The sequence below is a fragment of the Magnolia sinica genome, chromosome 15 (genome assembly GCF_029962835.1).
Source record: "Magnolia sinica isolate HGM2019 chromosome 15, MsV1, whole genome shotgun sequence".
Lineage (NCBI taxonomy): Eukaryota > Viridiplantae > Streptophyta > Magnoliopsida > Magnoliales > Magnoliaceae > Magnolia > Magnolia sinica.
The window spans coordinates 1,237,028-1,253,300 of record NC_080587.1 but is presented as its reverse complement, the minus strand read 5'-3'; the positions used below and the strand labels follow the sequence as shown (position 1 = coordinate 1,253,300).

At 36.7% G+C, this 16,273-nt stretch overlaps 1 protein-coding gene across 1 annotated transcript; it reads right to left on the bottom strand.

Annotated features, from left to right (window-relative positions):
* Positions 1-2,504: 2,504 nt before the first annotated feature.
* On the bottom strand, positions 2,505-5,754 carry LOC131227425 (transcription factor CSA-like). Its single transcript, XM_058223229.1, has 3 exons — positions 4,673-5,754; positions 3,577-4,014; positions 2,505-3,105 (listed from the first exon to the last, which is right to left on the bottom strand). Exons 1-3 carry the CDS (start codon positions 5,070-5,072, stop codon positions 2,840-2,842), a joined length of 1,104 nt encoding a protein of 367 aa, XP_058079212.1. The 5' UTR covers positions 5,073-5,754; the 3' UTR covers positions 2,505-2,839.
* Between the last annotated feature and the right edge of the window lie 10,519 nt (positions 5,755-16,273).

Genomic DNA, 16,273 nt, shown 5'->3' with positions numbered 1-16,273 from the left:
CAACGGATTGACATTAAATACATGGCGTAGCTATTAATTTAGAATATTTACAAATAGATATGATCAAGTGCTGCAAAAGAAGTTATAGTGCTCTTATTTGCAGTATCCAAAGGGTACTTGGAAACTCCAATCAGTCGATCTGAACCATCCATTAGGTTCAGCATTCATTTCTTGGGCTACAACATGAAAATTACATCAATCAGATGATCTGATCCATCCACCAATCAGATGATCTGATCCATTGATAAGTTGGCCTTCTTTTTTACAGCAAGCCATGGATGGGATGGTTAAGATTTTATGATAGAAGTGATTATTTAGAAGCATAAACAAATCAAGATGACCCCCAACAAACAAATAGATGGCTAGGATTGTTGATTAGGCCTATTTTTCCATAAATGATCTCAACCCTCTATTTTATAGGCTATTGATCGGACGGCCTTAATTGGTGTGATCTGATATATAGACAACAAAATGTGTCCTAGACTCAAATGTACAGCGCAGATCAGCCTTTGGGACTATCAGGATTTAGGGCAGACTGATGGATGGCTAGAAATGAAAGATGGAACCTTTGCAAATATGTTCTTTCTTTTCCTTAAATTGCTCAACTGATTCGTTCATGAATCCTGAATGAGAGAATAGGGGATTAATCTGGTGTGTCGCGCTGGATCAAGAAGGAACCTTTCATCTCCGGATGTTTAACAAGTGCCTGGAGGGAATGCAGATAGTATCCGGCCGTCCAACAAGTGGGTCTTATCAATAGATGGTCCTTGGTTAAAATCACACACAACGGTCCATACTAGCCATCAGTTTCTCCTGTTCAAATCAGTTTCCATTTTGTCCGTCCAATCGAAGGCCATTTTTGTTATGGATATAGTCATCCATGTGGTGTGATATTCAACTACAGCCCATCCATTGACAGGATCCACTAGATAGACGGTCTGGATTCATCTTTCCACCTCCCACGTGCCAGGACTTGGGACCTTCCTCAGCTAACACTACAATTCAATCACTCCTTTTCTACTTTCGCTAGGGTTTTGGTACATATCCACATCCATGCGTGTCTGAAGTTTTGAACTTAAGTGAATTAAAAACAAAATCTAGATCTCAATCATATATTTGAAGACTAAAAAAAAAAACTCGATCCAACTCACCCGAGTCAACTCAACCCAATTTCATCATTGACCTGATCATGACCCTATTAAACTCAAGAAAACTCAAATTGACTTGAAAAAACTCAACACAACTCATCAAAAACTCGAAAAAAATACTGGATAGACCTCACTATAACTAGTGCGAGTTTTCAAGAAACTTGCCTGAGTTTTTTAGTCGACTCAACTCAATAGGGTTTGAGTCGAATTTGTATTTTCAAACTATAATCTCAATATATTTTTATTGCGAAATAGAAAATTGAAGAACCTAAGATTTTCTACAAAAGTGGTTAAATTCTCTTTCGATATTTATAGAAACTCCATTTTCGATATCATTTAGCACATGGGTTTTGTCTATGATAATCCAATACGAATGATGACTCGAGAACGAGCACCATGCATTGACAAATTATGGTGTGGCCCAGTTAAATACGAATAAACAATAAACAATAAACAATAGACTAGATATAATGTTTATATTCGAAAATTGAATAATTTTTTCTAAGAATTGTTTGGTAAGAAATGAAAAGATTCTTATCTAACCACTAACCAATAAGCAATTCCTCGATTAACTAAATAGAGTGGTTAGTCAGTTCATGCATGCTCAAATTACAATTAGATATCCAAGATATCACAATGACATTAAAACATACCGCTAAACTGAGTTTTCTTGAGCAAATAAGTCTTGATCGTTAAGGTTGCAGGACGGGCCATTAACCCATTTGACACGTTTGATAAAGATGTGACTGTTTGCATCAATATCTCATGTATAGATAAAGGACAAAACAAATTGAGATGGATCATCAACTTGTATCGATATCTTAGCTGTACGATAAGGACAAAACACATCGAGACGGACCATCATTTTATCTGGGTAAAAAGTGCTAGTACAAATACATTTAATACAAAATGTTGCAATCATCCACCTTAATCACCAACTACATGTCAACATTGCTTATGTATTCATGGGTTATCAGGGATGTAGATTTTTCAATATAACCACTCCAAAATGAGACAACCAACATAGGAATTTGATAGCTACATAATGCATGCACAATTGCTGATGAAGCATAACCCAAATTTCGCGTCGAGATGGTGATATTAATCGTCGCATTTTGGACCACTGGCTATTTTACTATAACCCTCCATTTAATGTCCATCAATTGGATGGTTAGGATAATATGATCAATCTGAATTTAGAGACATGGAACGGTGCATGGATAATTGATTATGGAGAGTAACTCAAAAATTACATCGAGAAAATGATGCTAACCATCTGATTTTGCCTTGAAATTTGAACCACTAGCCCTCCATTTGAGGACCAATTGGATGGTTAGGATTAAATGATCAATGTGATTATAGAGATATGGTCCTTCCATTGCATTAGCATAGAATTTCATGAAATACAACTACCTCACTAAAGAAGGTAAGTTAGGTATTTGAGCACTAAAAGAGAATAACAAAGGCCAAGCAAAAGAGACTTTAGGATTATTTCAGAAAAAGAAAGAAAAGAAAAAGAAAAAAAAAAGAAGAAGAAAGCAACCCATGTTGCTTTAGCTGAGATGAACAAAAATTTCAAAAACCTTTTCCCCATTTTGTCCTTTCTTTTTCTACTTATCATTTTTTTTTTTTTTTTGGAATACATGTACACGAGGACTCAAGGAAAATTTCAATGGAAAACACCTCTATCTCTATGTGGCCCCAACTCCAAGGAAATCAATGAAAGGCAAGCTCATCTTCTCTCTTCCATGATCACTTCCTCCATACACATGGGGCCTATTTCTGATGTTAGCCACTGATTCTGCTGCTGAAACTTCAGAGTTTGAAGAATCTGAATAGCCTGATTGATCCACACCCACCATCATCACAGGTGGGCCACCATTGTAGAAACCATTCTCAGACTCATCAAACTTGTGATTAGATCCATTTATTAATGCTACCACCTTTTCATCAGAACCTGTAACCAATAGAAATTCCATGAGCAAATGATTCATCCAAACATAAGAGAAGATTTAAAAAATAAATAAAAATCCTCATCATGGGCAGAAAATAAATGGAAAGACAGACAGGTGCAATGATCCCATCCATCAGATGCAGCCCAACCCAAAATCAGGTGGGTTACAGAAAAGGAACAAAATGGGAGGGGACACTTAGCCTTGATTTCTACCAGAGGCCCACCTGAGTTTCAAAACAGACTAGTTTTTTGCAAGACCCTTCATCCAAGCTAGATGAAGGATCTGTATGGCCTAGATTGCATATGGGATGAGTTCTTAAAGGGTTCTCAGGAGAAATTGTTCCTAAAAGAAAAATAATCACTCATCCAACCATAGAACTCAAAAAATAAAAATTTGAAATGGGGCAATAATCACTCATCCAACCATAGAAAAGAACTAAAAGGATTTTTGAAAAAGAGGATAAGCAATCATACCTAAGAGAGATTCAAAGGAATGTTGCTGTTGGGGAGGACTAAATCTGGCAAAGCCCCCATGAAAAATCCTGCCTGAGGATGAACTGAGGGACAGATTAGTGCATGTAGATGCAGACTCATCTCTAGTGCTTGTGATGGTTGATTCACTACATGCATTGTTACTGTTCATCTCTACCCTCTGATGGTGGGCCACCCTAGAAGAAGGCTTCCTCCTCCTATAACCACTTGATTGCTCCCTTTGCTTTCTGGCCATGATCACATGCCAATGGTTCTTCACTCCATTATCAGTCCTACCAGGGAACAGCCTAGATATCATGGCCCACTTGTTCCCATACAGCCTATGAGCTGCCAAAAGCCTATCTTCCTCTTCCTCACTAAAAGCTCTTCTGTTGATCCTTGGATCTAGCTGGTTAAACCATCTTAGCCTACAGCTCTTCCCTGAAACATCCACAGAAAAAATAAAATAAAATCAGATTCCATGAATCCCAATCCATTTCAAAAATTACTTTATTGGGTGTTTGTCATGCTAAAGAGATTCAAATAGACCATGGTAAAAAAGAAAAGAAAAAAAGACTATCTGATTATCTCCTAAGCATGATTTTAAATATATCAATGCATATCTCCTATCTGATCAGATTTTCACATTGAGCAAGGAAAAAAAAAATCAAACCAAAGAACAAATTCCATGAATCAAATCCAATATATCTTTTTTCGGTTGGGTCTCAGAAATTTATTATTGGGTTTTTATTGTAGCAATGAAATTTTAAAAAAAAAAAAAAAGGAAAAAGAAAAGCATGATTTCAATGGGATTTAAGTATACCAATCCATTTCTCTTTTATCTGATCACATTTTCACATCTTTTTTCCTTTTTTAGAATTTTCTGTCCAAAAATTATTATTAAATAAAAAAGAAGCAAAAATATCATCAAACCAAAGAATTATTCTATGAATCAAATCACACTTCTTGGATCTTTTTTCTTACATGAAATTCAAAGAAAAAAAAGAAGAAGAAAAGAAACACACGAGAGAGAGAGAGAGAGAGAGAGAGAGAGAGAGAGAGAGATTAGATTATCTTCTTTTTTCCTTTTATAGATTACCTGATCTTCCTTCAAGCTTCTCAGCAATCAGATTCCAGTTCTGAGGGCCATATTGAGATACAAGCTCTTTGAGCTTGGCATCTTCAGCTGGCCTCCAATGGCCTCTTGCACAGAGCTTAGACTCTCTCCCTGCTGCTATACTCTCACCCTCTTCCTCCACAGCTGGGCCCACCTCCATCCCATTCTTCTCATTACCAAGATACTCTCCACCCCCACCTTCATTCCCCATTCTACCCCTCCCATCAATGGCCTGAAAGCTCCAATCTTTCCCTGGGGAAGAGCTCAAAAGCCCCAAGCTAGCAGGATTTGCAGGAGTAAGAAAACTAACACCTGCGTACTTCGTGATTCTTTCTTCATCACCCCTGTGACAGACAGCAGATTGTAGCTGTTGCAGATTCATTTCCTCCAAAATCCTAGATAGCAAAGGTATGGGGAGAGAGCTGCAAAAAATGTCAAATCCCAAATGGGGTTTTCTTCTAAAACCAGTTACAGAGTGGAAAAAGGGAGAGATTGTGATTTTCTTGTAAAACTAGTTGTAAAAAAGAGTCTTTGGAGCTGAAATTGGTTTTGACTGGAAAACTCAAGAAACCCAACTATGGGTTTTCTTCTAAAGGAGATTTTTGGAGATTGAAATGAAAAAAGAAAAAAAAAAAAGGTTTTTGAGTTTCTCTCTTCTGAAACCTGTCACAAGCTTAGAAAGGTGAGATTTTGATGAGAAAACAGTAGTTTTGGCCTTTTTTCTTTGTGGGTTTCTCTTAGAATATGAAGAGAAATGGTTTCAATGAAAAGAAAAGATGGGATTTTGAATGTGAGCTTCTCTTCTTGAAGAGAAGTTTGAGGAGAAACAGAACATAAACAACCCCCAGCGAAGATACATAAAAGAAAGAGAAGAGAGAAACCCACACGCCTCTCTCTCTCTCTCTCACACTCTCTTTCCCCTCTTGCTTTTACTGGAGTCAGAGATTGCTTACTTTGAGACTGATTCTCTCTCTCTCTCTCTCTCTCTCTCTCTCTCTGTGGGGACTCAAAAACCACTCGTGTGGGTGGAGAGAGAGTTTTTCACTCCTTTGTAGGAGTTGCTGCAGCTTGAAATGCTAACCTGTCTCTCTACCTCTTGACAAAAGAAAACCAGAATTGCTTGTCTGTTTCTACACCCAATAGCTTTTCTACTTCACATTTCACACCCACTCATATTGATAGAAACACCCCTTTTTCCTACTTATGGGAATGAAAGAATGTGACTTGAGAAGTAAAGATATGTGGCCACATGCAACTCATTCTTTCCCTCCAACTTGCTCACCTGATGCAACATCCAAGCTGTTCATAAGGTGGTCCACACTGTAAAGATCAGATGGTGCGAAAATCGGTCTGATCGGCTCGTTAGGCGGGTTAATCTGCCAATATCATTAGATAGCCAGTGATTTGATTCAACAAACTGGCTCAACATGATGAGTGGATTGATTGTTATCTAGTGGGCCCACTCTTTCCATTGCCTAGATGGATGGCTCTATTGATATCTACTTGTGATAGATGAGTTTGGATTTGAATTTGGACTAGTTGGGTTTCATTATAATTGAAAATATGTAATTGAGCTATGATCAATTCAATTAAAGTTGACGTGAATCTAACTTTAAATGAGATAATGTTCGGATTAGAAAAAGGGTCATGAGTCAACACAAATCCAATCTAGACATGGAATTCTTTGCATTAAGGTAAGTTACTAAATTGCTAGACTCTTATATTATTTAAAAGATGGTGGCAGCTCTTCCTTACTCATGCCCCGGTGGGTAGAGCTGTACACGAGTCGAGTTAGCTCTGTCAGCTCGCTCGACTCAACTTGGCTTGGCTTGAAATTGGATATTCCGATCGAGTAGAGATGGTTTTTGAAACTCAAAAAAATTTAAAGCTTGTCTAATTTTTATCTTGAAGCTGCTCGCCAAGTGTTTGATGAAATGGCTTGACGAAGTGTTGTTTCAGATGCGTACATTCCTTGCAAAATCTACTGGTGGCAAGGAAGGAATGGATACGAAATAAATCACTATAAAAAAAAACTTTATACTATGGATCTACCTTTATATTTTGTTTTTTTATGCTACTTGCTGAGTATTTGATAAAATACATGTAAGGTGTTGTTACTGCTCTGCATTTTATGAGAGATTGAAGATGCATTATATGTGTTTGAAAAAATGTCTCACAAGCTTAAATTGGGCTCGAACTGGCCAGAGCTGCTAACCGAACCGAGTTCGAGCTGGGGTTAACTGCCGGCCAAGCCGAGCGGAGCTGTATCAAGCTCGACTTGGTTTAACTCATGTACAGCTCTATCGGTGAGAAACTCACAAGAATTTCAACACAAGGTCATGATTTCAAGTACCCACTGTGGTGAAAACTGACTATGGTATGTGTGTGTGTGTGTGTCTATATATATATATATATATATATATATATATATATCAACCAATCGCATGCCATTGCAGTTAGGACCTCCCAAGCTGCCCTAACTTGAGGATGGAGCATCACTGAAAATTTGCATTAAAAAGATAAATATTACTATTATTGATTTTTTTAATTTTAAATATGGACTGCTCACTATTTTACTTCTAAGCATCCATTCAATAGTCATTAATTGAACGGTGATTGATCAATATGATTCTACATATATACTCCATGCAAAATGAGACCCACAACTTGAACAGTCTGGACAACTATGCATTAACACTAAAAGTGAAGATGATGAGTCCACACTATTTTAAAAGAAAATTAATCACTTACAGGCCACTTGCATAGTAAGTGTCATGTAGTGCATTTTCAATCACAAAAATTTAAAATAAATAAATATTCTCTATTTTATAATATATTTTGTAAATAAAAATACACTGCATAACACTTACCATGAAATCAACCTGTACGTGATTTGCAATCTTTTTAAAATAATTCAAAATTAATTTTGGATTACATTACCTAACCAAAACCTAAAGTTTGGTTGGATTCATGCAAGTACCTAAACAAAGCATATATCAAAGTACCTAACATTTAGTCTATAATATAATAAATAGGTGCTAGAAATTAGACCAATCAAACTTAGACCTCACTCATATCTAGTCTACTTAGCCATAGGCAGGGTCAGCATCCTCTTTTTGGGTGCTAAATCCGACCTTGGCCAACTTATTTGGACGTGACCTAGGTGGAATCTATGTATTAATAGACACGGAATCCATGGCTCATTAATAGAAAGGTGGGTGCTTGAGTCCCAAACTAACTATTTGCACCCCTATTCAAGAAGTGATTTATGAAATGGATGGTCAGGATTTGATATAAATGGGCTTAATGAGGAGGTGGTTGAATCCTCTCCAACCATGATAGTACTCTACAATGTTGCTTGTAGGGGCACTTTCATGGAATTCAGTCAGTCCGAGAGGGTCACCCCACTAAGGAAATGGAATGCCCTATCGAACCATCATGTGGTCCACCATGTGAATTGTGGAATTGTTGGGTAGGCATCCATTGTTTTCAATGGTGCGGCGGACCTACTAATTATATAGATCTTATTTTCAGGGCATCCCATCATTATAGTAGGACTCACTTGATACACGGGTTAGATTCTATATGTAGTGGGCCCCACACGTTGAAGGCCGGTTTGCTCAACTGTAACTATCTTGTAAATGAGTAATCATTATTTACCAAGGTAATTACTGCATCTTTCCCAATGTTGACTTGACAGGTTACTTTTTAAACACTCAAATTGAGAAATTTGCAAAAGAAATGTGGAGCCCACCATAATGTCTGTGGCTTATCCACATCGGTCATTCGTTATGGCAACTAAATTTAGGGCATGAGCCCAAGAAATGAGGCAGATCCAAAGCTCAAGTGGACTACACCACATGAAATTGTGAGAATCAAACGACTACCATTAAAAACTTCTCGGGGCCCTTAGAAGTTTTAGATCAAGCTTATATTTATGGTTTTCCTTTATCCATATCTATGTGACTCTATGAACGGATTAGACGGTGAATAAACCTCAATGTGGGCCTAGTAAAAGAATTAACTTTCAAATATGTATAAATTGAGGTCATTGTTTCCTCTAACATGGGTCAATTGGGCATTAGGTGTGCCTCATTTTTTGGTTTATACCCTAAAATGTTCTAATAAAACAAATGGACGACACATATATATCACATACATTATGGTAGGCCCACAAATTTAAGTCAACATTTTTTGACTTTTTCTTTTTTTTAGTAGAATTACTAATCCATTTTCAAACAAGTGAAAAAGTAACAATTACTTATTTACCTGTAATTTACATGCACCATGGAAAATCAAACAGGCCCGGAATAACATTCACACATGAGGTGAACTACAGGTGGGTGAGTAAGAGTGGTAGATAGATCTAGCCTCATTGAGTGTAGCTCAATATTACAATTACAATTTGCATTGCCATGAGCATGTGGTCCCCATCTCTGCCCCAAATTTGAAGCATGTGCTCGACGGTCCAAACCATTCAACTAATGTTCAATTTTCCGATGCTCCATGTTCAGATAATGACATCGATCCAATTGCCAAATATATAGATATTTTCTAATGGATTGATAACAAGAACCAAAACATGGGTAATTGATCAAGTGGCTAGGATCTTCCCTTGGTGAGATATTTGGGCTATAGAAAGTTGGGCAACCATCACATTTGATGGGATCATTCACCTATATGGAACCATTGTTCCATTGTGTCACCGAAAGTAGAAATAAAAGGGTGCATTCATCAATGGGGCATGTGCATCTATCAATCACCCCCTTTGAGAAAAATAATGATACTTAGGACAGCCAAACTATCCATGCCAGGTGGGTCTATTTTCATGAATCGCGTTTCAGCACTGAGATCAAGGGTTTAAGTGTGTGAGCTGATGTACTTACAAAAAAATATCTATATGTGATTAAAAGCCAGACTTGAGATTGGTTAGTTTTTAATTTGAATAATTGGAACCATGGTTCAATGACATGAAATATTTGCATGGGTCTTATAGATTGCTTATGACCCAAAAATCGCAATGACCGGAAACTATATACAAGGGCTTTTCAATGTGGACTATTGGTATTTTTATTGTTGAGATACGATGTATATACATGAAATGTATATGCATTTGGCATTCCTCTCTTCTTTTAAGTGTACAATGAAGCCTAATTTCTTATTATGAGGTGGGTTGTTTACATAGGAGTACATTTATAAATAATACGTCTTCTTCTGACTTAGATATTTAAGAGTTGGAGAGAGAAGTGCTGTTTGTATTTTTTGATTTTTCTCGTTTTTAAAAAAATATATTATCTTATAAACTATGTATGTTGACAAATTATGTAAATCTCTTTAACCTTTTTCTCTATAGCTTTTGGTTTTTTGTTTGGCCCGACAACAGTATATATATCATATCAGGATCGTTCATAAATGAATTATATTAATTTTAATATACGGTCCACGCATGATGAGGCAATTGCAATGAATGGTTTGGATCTTCCTTGAACTTGAGCGCGAAAAGATAGATTCAATATAAGTGTTTATGTCAGATCTGAGCCATTGGTTAAGGGGAGCCACTGGGCGCAGAAATGAGATCGATCTACCATCCGGCCGGTGGCAACTAGATGGGCAGTTAGAGAAGAAAGATCAATGGTTGTTAGTGTATCAAGAAGGCAACGGACGGTGGGAAACACAACCTGCGTTTTCTAAGCCTCGATCTACCGGTCCCACATTTGACTAATCATTCAAATGAAATGGCTAAGAACTGCTGGATGGTGATGATCAATATGTGTGCACATCGCCTGTACATGTGGCGTACATTTCAGTCAATCCAGTCCGTCCAAAATGTGGCCCCAGATAGATAGACTTTAAATTATTAGAAGATTTTAGTTCATAGCCGTCAATTAAACCACGTGTTGTTTTTTAATCTGGACCGTTGGATGTTTTTCATTTTGATCATCGAGGATTTCCAATCAAACAGTTTGAAACGTCCAATTAGTATAATCTTTGGATTATACCCCATCCTAATGATGACACGTGTACATAGGCTGTGTGCATGAGTACGGATAATCATGCGCCGTAAGTGTACCAAGTTTTTTTCATTTTTATTTTTAAAATTCAGCCCACCTTTGCTTTTCCCTTTAATTCGGTCGGACCTATTATTCCACCTGAGGTTTGCTAATTCCCACACGAGTGTAGCAACCCTCCCATACACACGCAGGTGGACATGCCAATATGAAATACGTGTGTGAGATCTGAGCACTTCATCATGTGTCCTACAGATTTTTAAAACTTCTTGCATAATAATAAGAATATTTTTCATAGAGGTGGACCAGAAAATACTAAATAAATGGACGGTTACAAAATTGTTGTCAATTTTCACTTTACTTTGTACGATGTGGCCCACCTGAGGAGTGAAACTATTTGATTTTTGAAGTAACATATGTAAAAATTATTTACAACAAGACCGAAAGCTCGGATCTCACACACGTGTTCTATTTTGCACGTATGCATGCGTGCGGTTGGGTAGGGTTATCACAGCTCGTGGAATTAGCAAAACTCACTTCAATTAGTTAATTTAATTTAATAATTAATAAACTCACTTCTATCATTATCAACCTGCTTTTAACCCTACATTAGGGTAGATTGGAGAGGCGACTCCAATATAGCACACGTGTGCAAGATCTGAGCCATTTATCAGGATGGACCCATCTTGAGCATACGGTGGCCCAAAAATTGGGATGGTGTACTCGTTATCCAGGCCACACGTGTACTTGAAGATCGATAGTTGGTCTTTCTTTCCTTTCTAGCCTCCCATTTTTCCAACACGCGTGGCACACTTGAGGTGTATGAAAACTTGATTTTTTGGATAGGACATTCTCACTGAGGGCCCCACCTGATCAATGGCCTGGATATCTCACATGTGTAATCTCTTCAGACATATAAGCCCGCGGACGAACTTAGCATTTCTCTTCTCATAATTAAATTGACACTTCCATCGCGTTTCATCACTTTCATGAGCTCATGTTTGTAACAAATCCCTTTTTGCTTTTAATTAAAGTTTTACTGTCCACACGTGTGTACAATCCAGGCCATCTACATGCCACTGCATGTGTAACAGCGTCATATATTAACTAGTCTGGATTAAAAAGATTATTCCAGTCCACTCATCAGGTGGCCCGATTTTTACAAAAGAAATGGACAGATGAAAATCACTTTCCAATATTGTAGCCCATATTATTAGTGGGCCATCCTGATTCTTATTCTAGAGCATCCATACGTCAGGGCCCATCTGATGGATGGCTCGGATCAGATGCACACGTGCCATGCTGGCAAATATAGAGGCCTGTACATGGGCTGCTTTGTACATGCGTGTGGGTTTAGCAAACTCAAAAAGATTAATATGATATTAGCAATGCTGATTTGCTGAACAGTATAATTTAAAATATATATGCATTGGATACCACTGAAATAAATATAGAAATCAGTGCATACAACATATCCTGATCTGGTCTACATTGCGCCGGGGTGACCCGACCACGTGCGGTCATGATTCTATCTGACATCCCGACTTTTATTTAATTATTTATTAAGATAATGTAGAATTTAGGTAGATTAGATTGATTCAATGTGGTACGTCCATTGCGAGCAAATTGATTGGCGGTCCATTCCCATGTATAGCTGAATCAATCGCGGAATCAGGTCCGTTCATTGGAAAAACCTTAACCCTAGCAACCGTTTAGATGGTGATGATGTTGAGGTGATCCAGACCATCCATCTAATGGGATCCATATGAGTTGTATAATGTCCAAAAATATCTAACTGCAAGATTTGAGGGCCTGTTTGGATGTTGAATTGGAACCAATCTCAATAATTCAATTAATTCACAATGAAAACTAACCCTTAGATACAAATCCATGTGTTTAACTTTGGAATTGGATTTGCTACTAAACTTTGTAATTGCAATTCAATTCGATTGAGCATCCAAACGCAGCTTAAATTGCCAAGTTTTTTTTTATTACAAAGGCAAACAAAATCATTCCCTCGAGCTTAAGCAATTCAAGGTTTACAATACTATTCCAATGCACCGTATCAATTTCGATAAAGCAGAATGTGAGTCGACACCTGGCATCCCATCATAAGATCAGGACGGTCCAGCAGGCATAGCATACATTTCATGGGATACTGTGAAGAAATCAAACCGATTGGAGCATTTTAACATCCGATCAGTAGCTGATAAGATAGACAGCCAAGATCGTTTGTATAAAATACAATTCCAATCATCATGCACTATCATGGATTCTTTAGTCCTTTATGCGTATAAAGTATCAGTTTCATCATATCATCCTAACCATCCATTCATTTATTGGAAAGTGAAGGTTTTTTATTTTTATTTTTTAAAGGCTATAATATTTATATTGGACCTATATTACAGTCCGGATCAGCCGTCCACGTGTCCCAATAGACCTCGACTACACCTCAGATCGACCCATGTAATCATTACCCTAGATGTAATCTAATATATTGCATTATTCTTTTTTAATCCATGCATGAATGATACGAATCACTACAAATGATACTTTCCCATGCATAAATGTTATCATGCAAACGATTGCATCATACAATAAGATGAATTCATCACTATGCATTCATGATTTCATATGTAACATTCGATATTAATTTCAGTCCTTAATCAAATTAACAACTGATCCAATCCTAATATGGGCCAGATTAGTAGGTGGACATGAATCGGAACTATTGTAACCGGCAAACTATATCATGTGGGGTCCACAATGTGTTATTTAATCAAAACTAGGCCACATGTGTTAACAAAGGCCTTAATTCAGTCAAACGTGTGGAATAAGGATAGTGTGGGAGTGCAAGAGCCATACCCGACTTGAGTCCGATTTTTATTTATTTATTTTTACACACGCATACACACTCACGCCTTAGTGGGATTTCAACACTTATGGATACTTGAACCCTTGATCAGGTGTTGAAACTCCTAAAAGTCTACCACCGGAGCAAGAGTAAGGATCCAAAGTTTGATTGAACACTTGCAATCTTAGGTGTTGAGATCTACTGATTAAGATCAAATATGTGAAGATGGACCGCTTACTCAGTCACTCATAGTTGTAGTGATTATGCAATTTAGAAGGAGAGGGTTACTCATTTTGAATGGAAACTTTTGAGTTTCGTTAAAGACTTTTTTTTCAAATTTCTAGCCATGTGCTTCTCAATAGTAGATTAATGGATGAAAAAAAATAAAACTAAAGGTTAGAATGCTGATTTTATTAATTTATAATGGAACCTCAACATAATTAGTTAAAAAAATAAAAGCTAAACGAAAAAATAAATAAATGATTAAGTATTTACGATCACCTATATGGACATACAATCAGAGCATATGGTCAGCAAGATATGATTTTTCAAGTAAAACTTAACTGATTGGGTATACGATGATAGTAGGTCATGGATATTTATACTACCGCTAGGCATACTATAATAATAACATTGGACAATAACGACCTAAACCATCCTAAACTCTAAACGTTTCTTCAACATGGCCATACATAAATAAATGAAGGAATTAGACAAAGATAAGTAGCGTTGCATTGTGAAGGGCCTCAAGCTCTTCATTGCATACTCCCTATATAGCTTGAGAGGTGGTAAACCCTCAATAGGTTTCCTAGCCGATCTAGGATCCTTGACAATTATGGGAGACTTTCACTGCATACTTTTTGGATGTTTTGATATCAATCTTACTTAACCCGTATTCCTCACGTTTCCTTTGATTTCCTTCCGTTTTAAAAATAATCTACTTCTCAAATCTTCTTAATCACCACATGAGTACCAATTATCTCTGGAAAGTCTTCCCATTTTTGTGGACTGTCATTTGTCTCAATATCTTATCTGTAGACATACGTAGGACTTCGTATCATTTCGCTTTTGGCAGGTGACACATCACTAAAGGATATACTCAAGGCATGAGTAGAATTTCGTTCATCATTAATATATAGTGTCGACATGTGGTGATGTCTCACTAGCTTGCATATGTGGATGCGCAAGGAAAAGTGTAAACACATAGTTCAATGATGCAAACCATTTATCTAGTGGCTTTAGTTCAATGATCCAAACCATCAACCTTATCTGCAAATACATGTAGCTGAGATTAAATAGTTAATAATTGATACTTAGTTTTATTTAAATATATCTTCATGCTCCAGCAATTTTCCAAGGAAACTATCCAATTCCTATTAAGTTACTAATAGAATTCAATATTTTCGTGGACCATTGTTGGTCCTTTTCTTAGGCCTCTCAAAGGATCACATAGTGTGCATTTCTTACTTATGTTGTTCTCATCGGCATTTTTCACCTCTTTTTTTATTGCTTTTACATGTTTTTATAATGATCCAAATGGATTATGTAAGTCTAACCATGCAGATGTTCAAGCTGAAAAATTAGACCAACACACTAATTGAGTCGGCCGACGTAAGTATGTCCCCTTAATTAGTTAAACCACCGAGGGTATGAAATTAATAATGTAACCTTTATGATGAGTAGAACAGATCTTGTGCAACACGGCATATTCCAAGAAAGTTTTATTTATAAGTGTGATTTGAACACAAATCATGTTTGGCACTTCTTAAAACCTTCGATTTTAAATCCATCTTGGATTATGTTATCATCTCAATGGTTTAAAGAGCCTGGCTTAATGCGTACCATCAACTCGAGGGCTTTAGGTGTATTGGTTAGGTTCTTAACAATTAGTATCATAGCCAACACTACGTCTTATGTTCGAGTTATAGAAGGCACGACTTGTAGAATGGACCAAAGTGAAAGTTGCTATAGGAAAGAGTTACCCTGATAACCAACTATCTCCTGAAAATATATGCATTTAACTAAGGATGATCATATCTTGCTTATCAATGATAAAATTATAATAACGACACGATTTCCTTAATTTAATATCAAATTATCAAATTTATTCATAGATTGTTTTCACGGTAGTAGAATTGTAAAGATGACACTTTTCCAATTTTGGTAACCCTCAATCCAAACATGTCATAAACTTCCAATCTTCTTTGATACATCTTACTATTCTCACCTCTTTTCTTTAAAGCCTTTGAAGTTAAAATTTAAGTTGCAAAACATAGTTTCTAGATTTTACAGGATGGAAAATTCGGATTATCAATGCAATTGAAAATTGAAATTTCAAGATTTGGATCCACCAAACAGCTCAGGTACTTTTCTTCTTCTTTTTTTTTTCTTACACACGCACCTATTTCCCCCACACACACCTTGTAACGCCCTGAAAATCGAACAAAGCTCAACTCCTGAGTTCCAACGCATCACTTATGCAACATAGATAATAATATTTAAATGTTGTTCATATCAATGCATTTAAACATGAGTGAGATTATACTAAATCAGCATATCTTACTCCAGAGTTAATATAATTAGGCAAACAGAAGACTGAGATAAATATATAAAATATATAAGTGTTTCACAACCTCCAGATTATGAGTATGTTACCAGGCTGAATTTATACATGAATATTTCCAAAATTTACAAACTATCAAAGTGTAAATGTCCAACTAA

Coding starts and splice junctions, on each gene's coding strand:
- LOC131227425 (XM_058223229.1), bottom strand. CDS start 5,072: ATGAATCTGCAACAGCTACAATCTGCTGTCTGTCACAGGGGTGATGAA. Junction 4,015..4,672: donor GAAGCTTGAAGGAAGATCAG/GTAATCTATAAA, acceptor TGGATGTTTCAG/GGAAGAGCTGTAGGCTAAGA. Junction 3,106..3,576: donor TTCCTTTGAATCTCTCTTAG/GTATGATTGCTT, acceptor TATTGGTTACAG/GTTCTGATGAAAAGGTGGTA.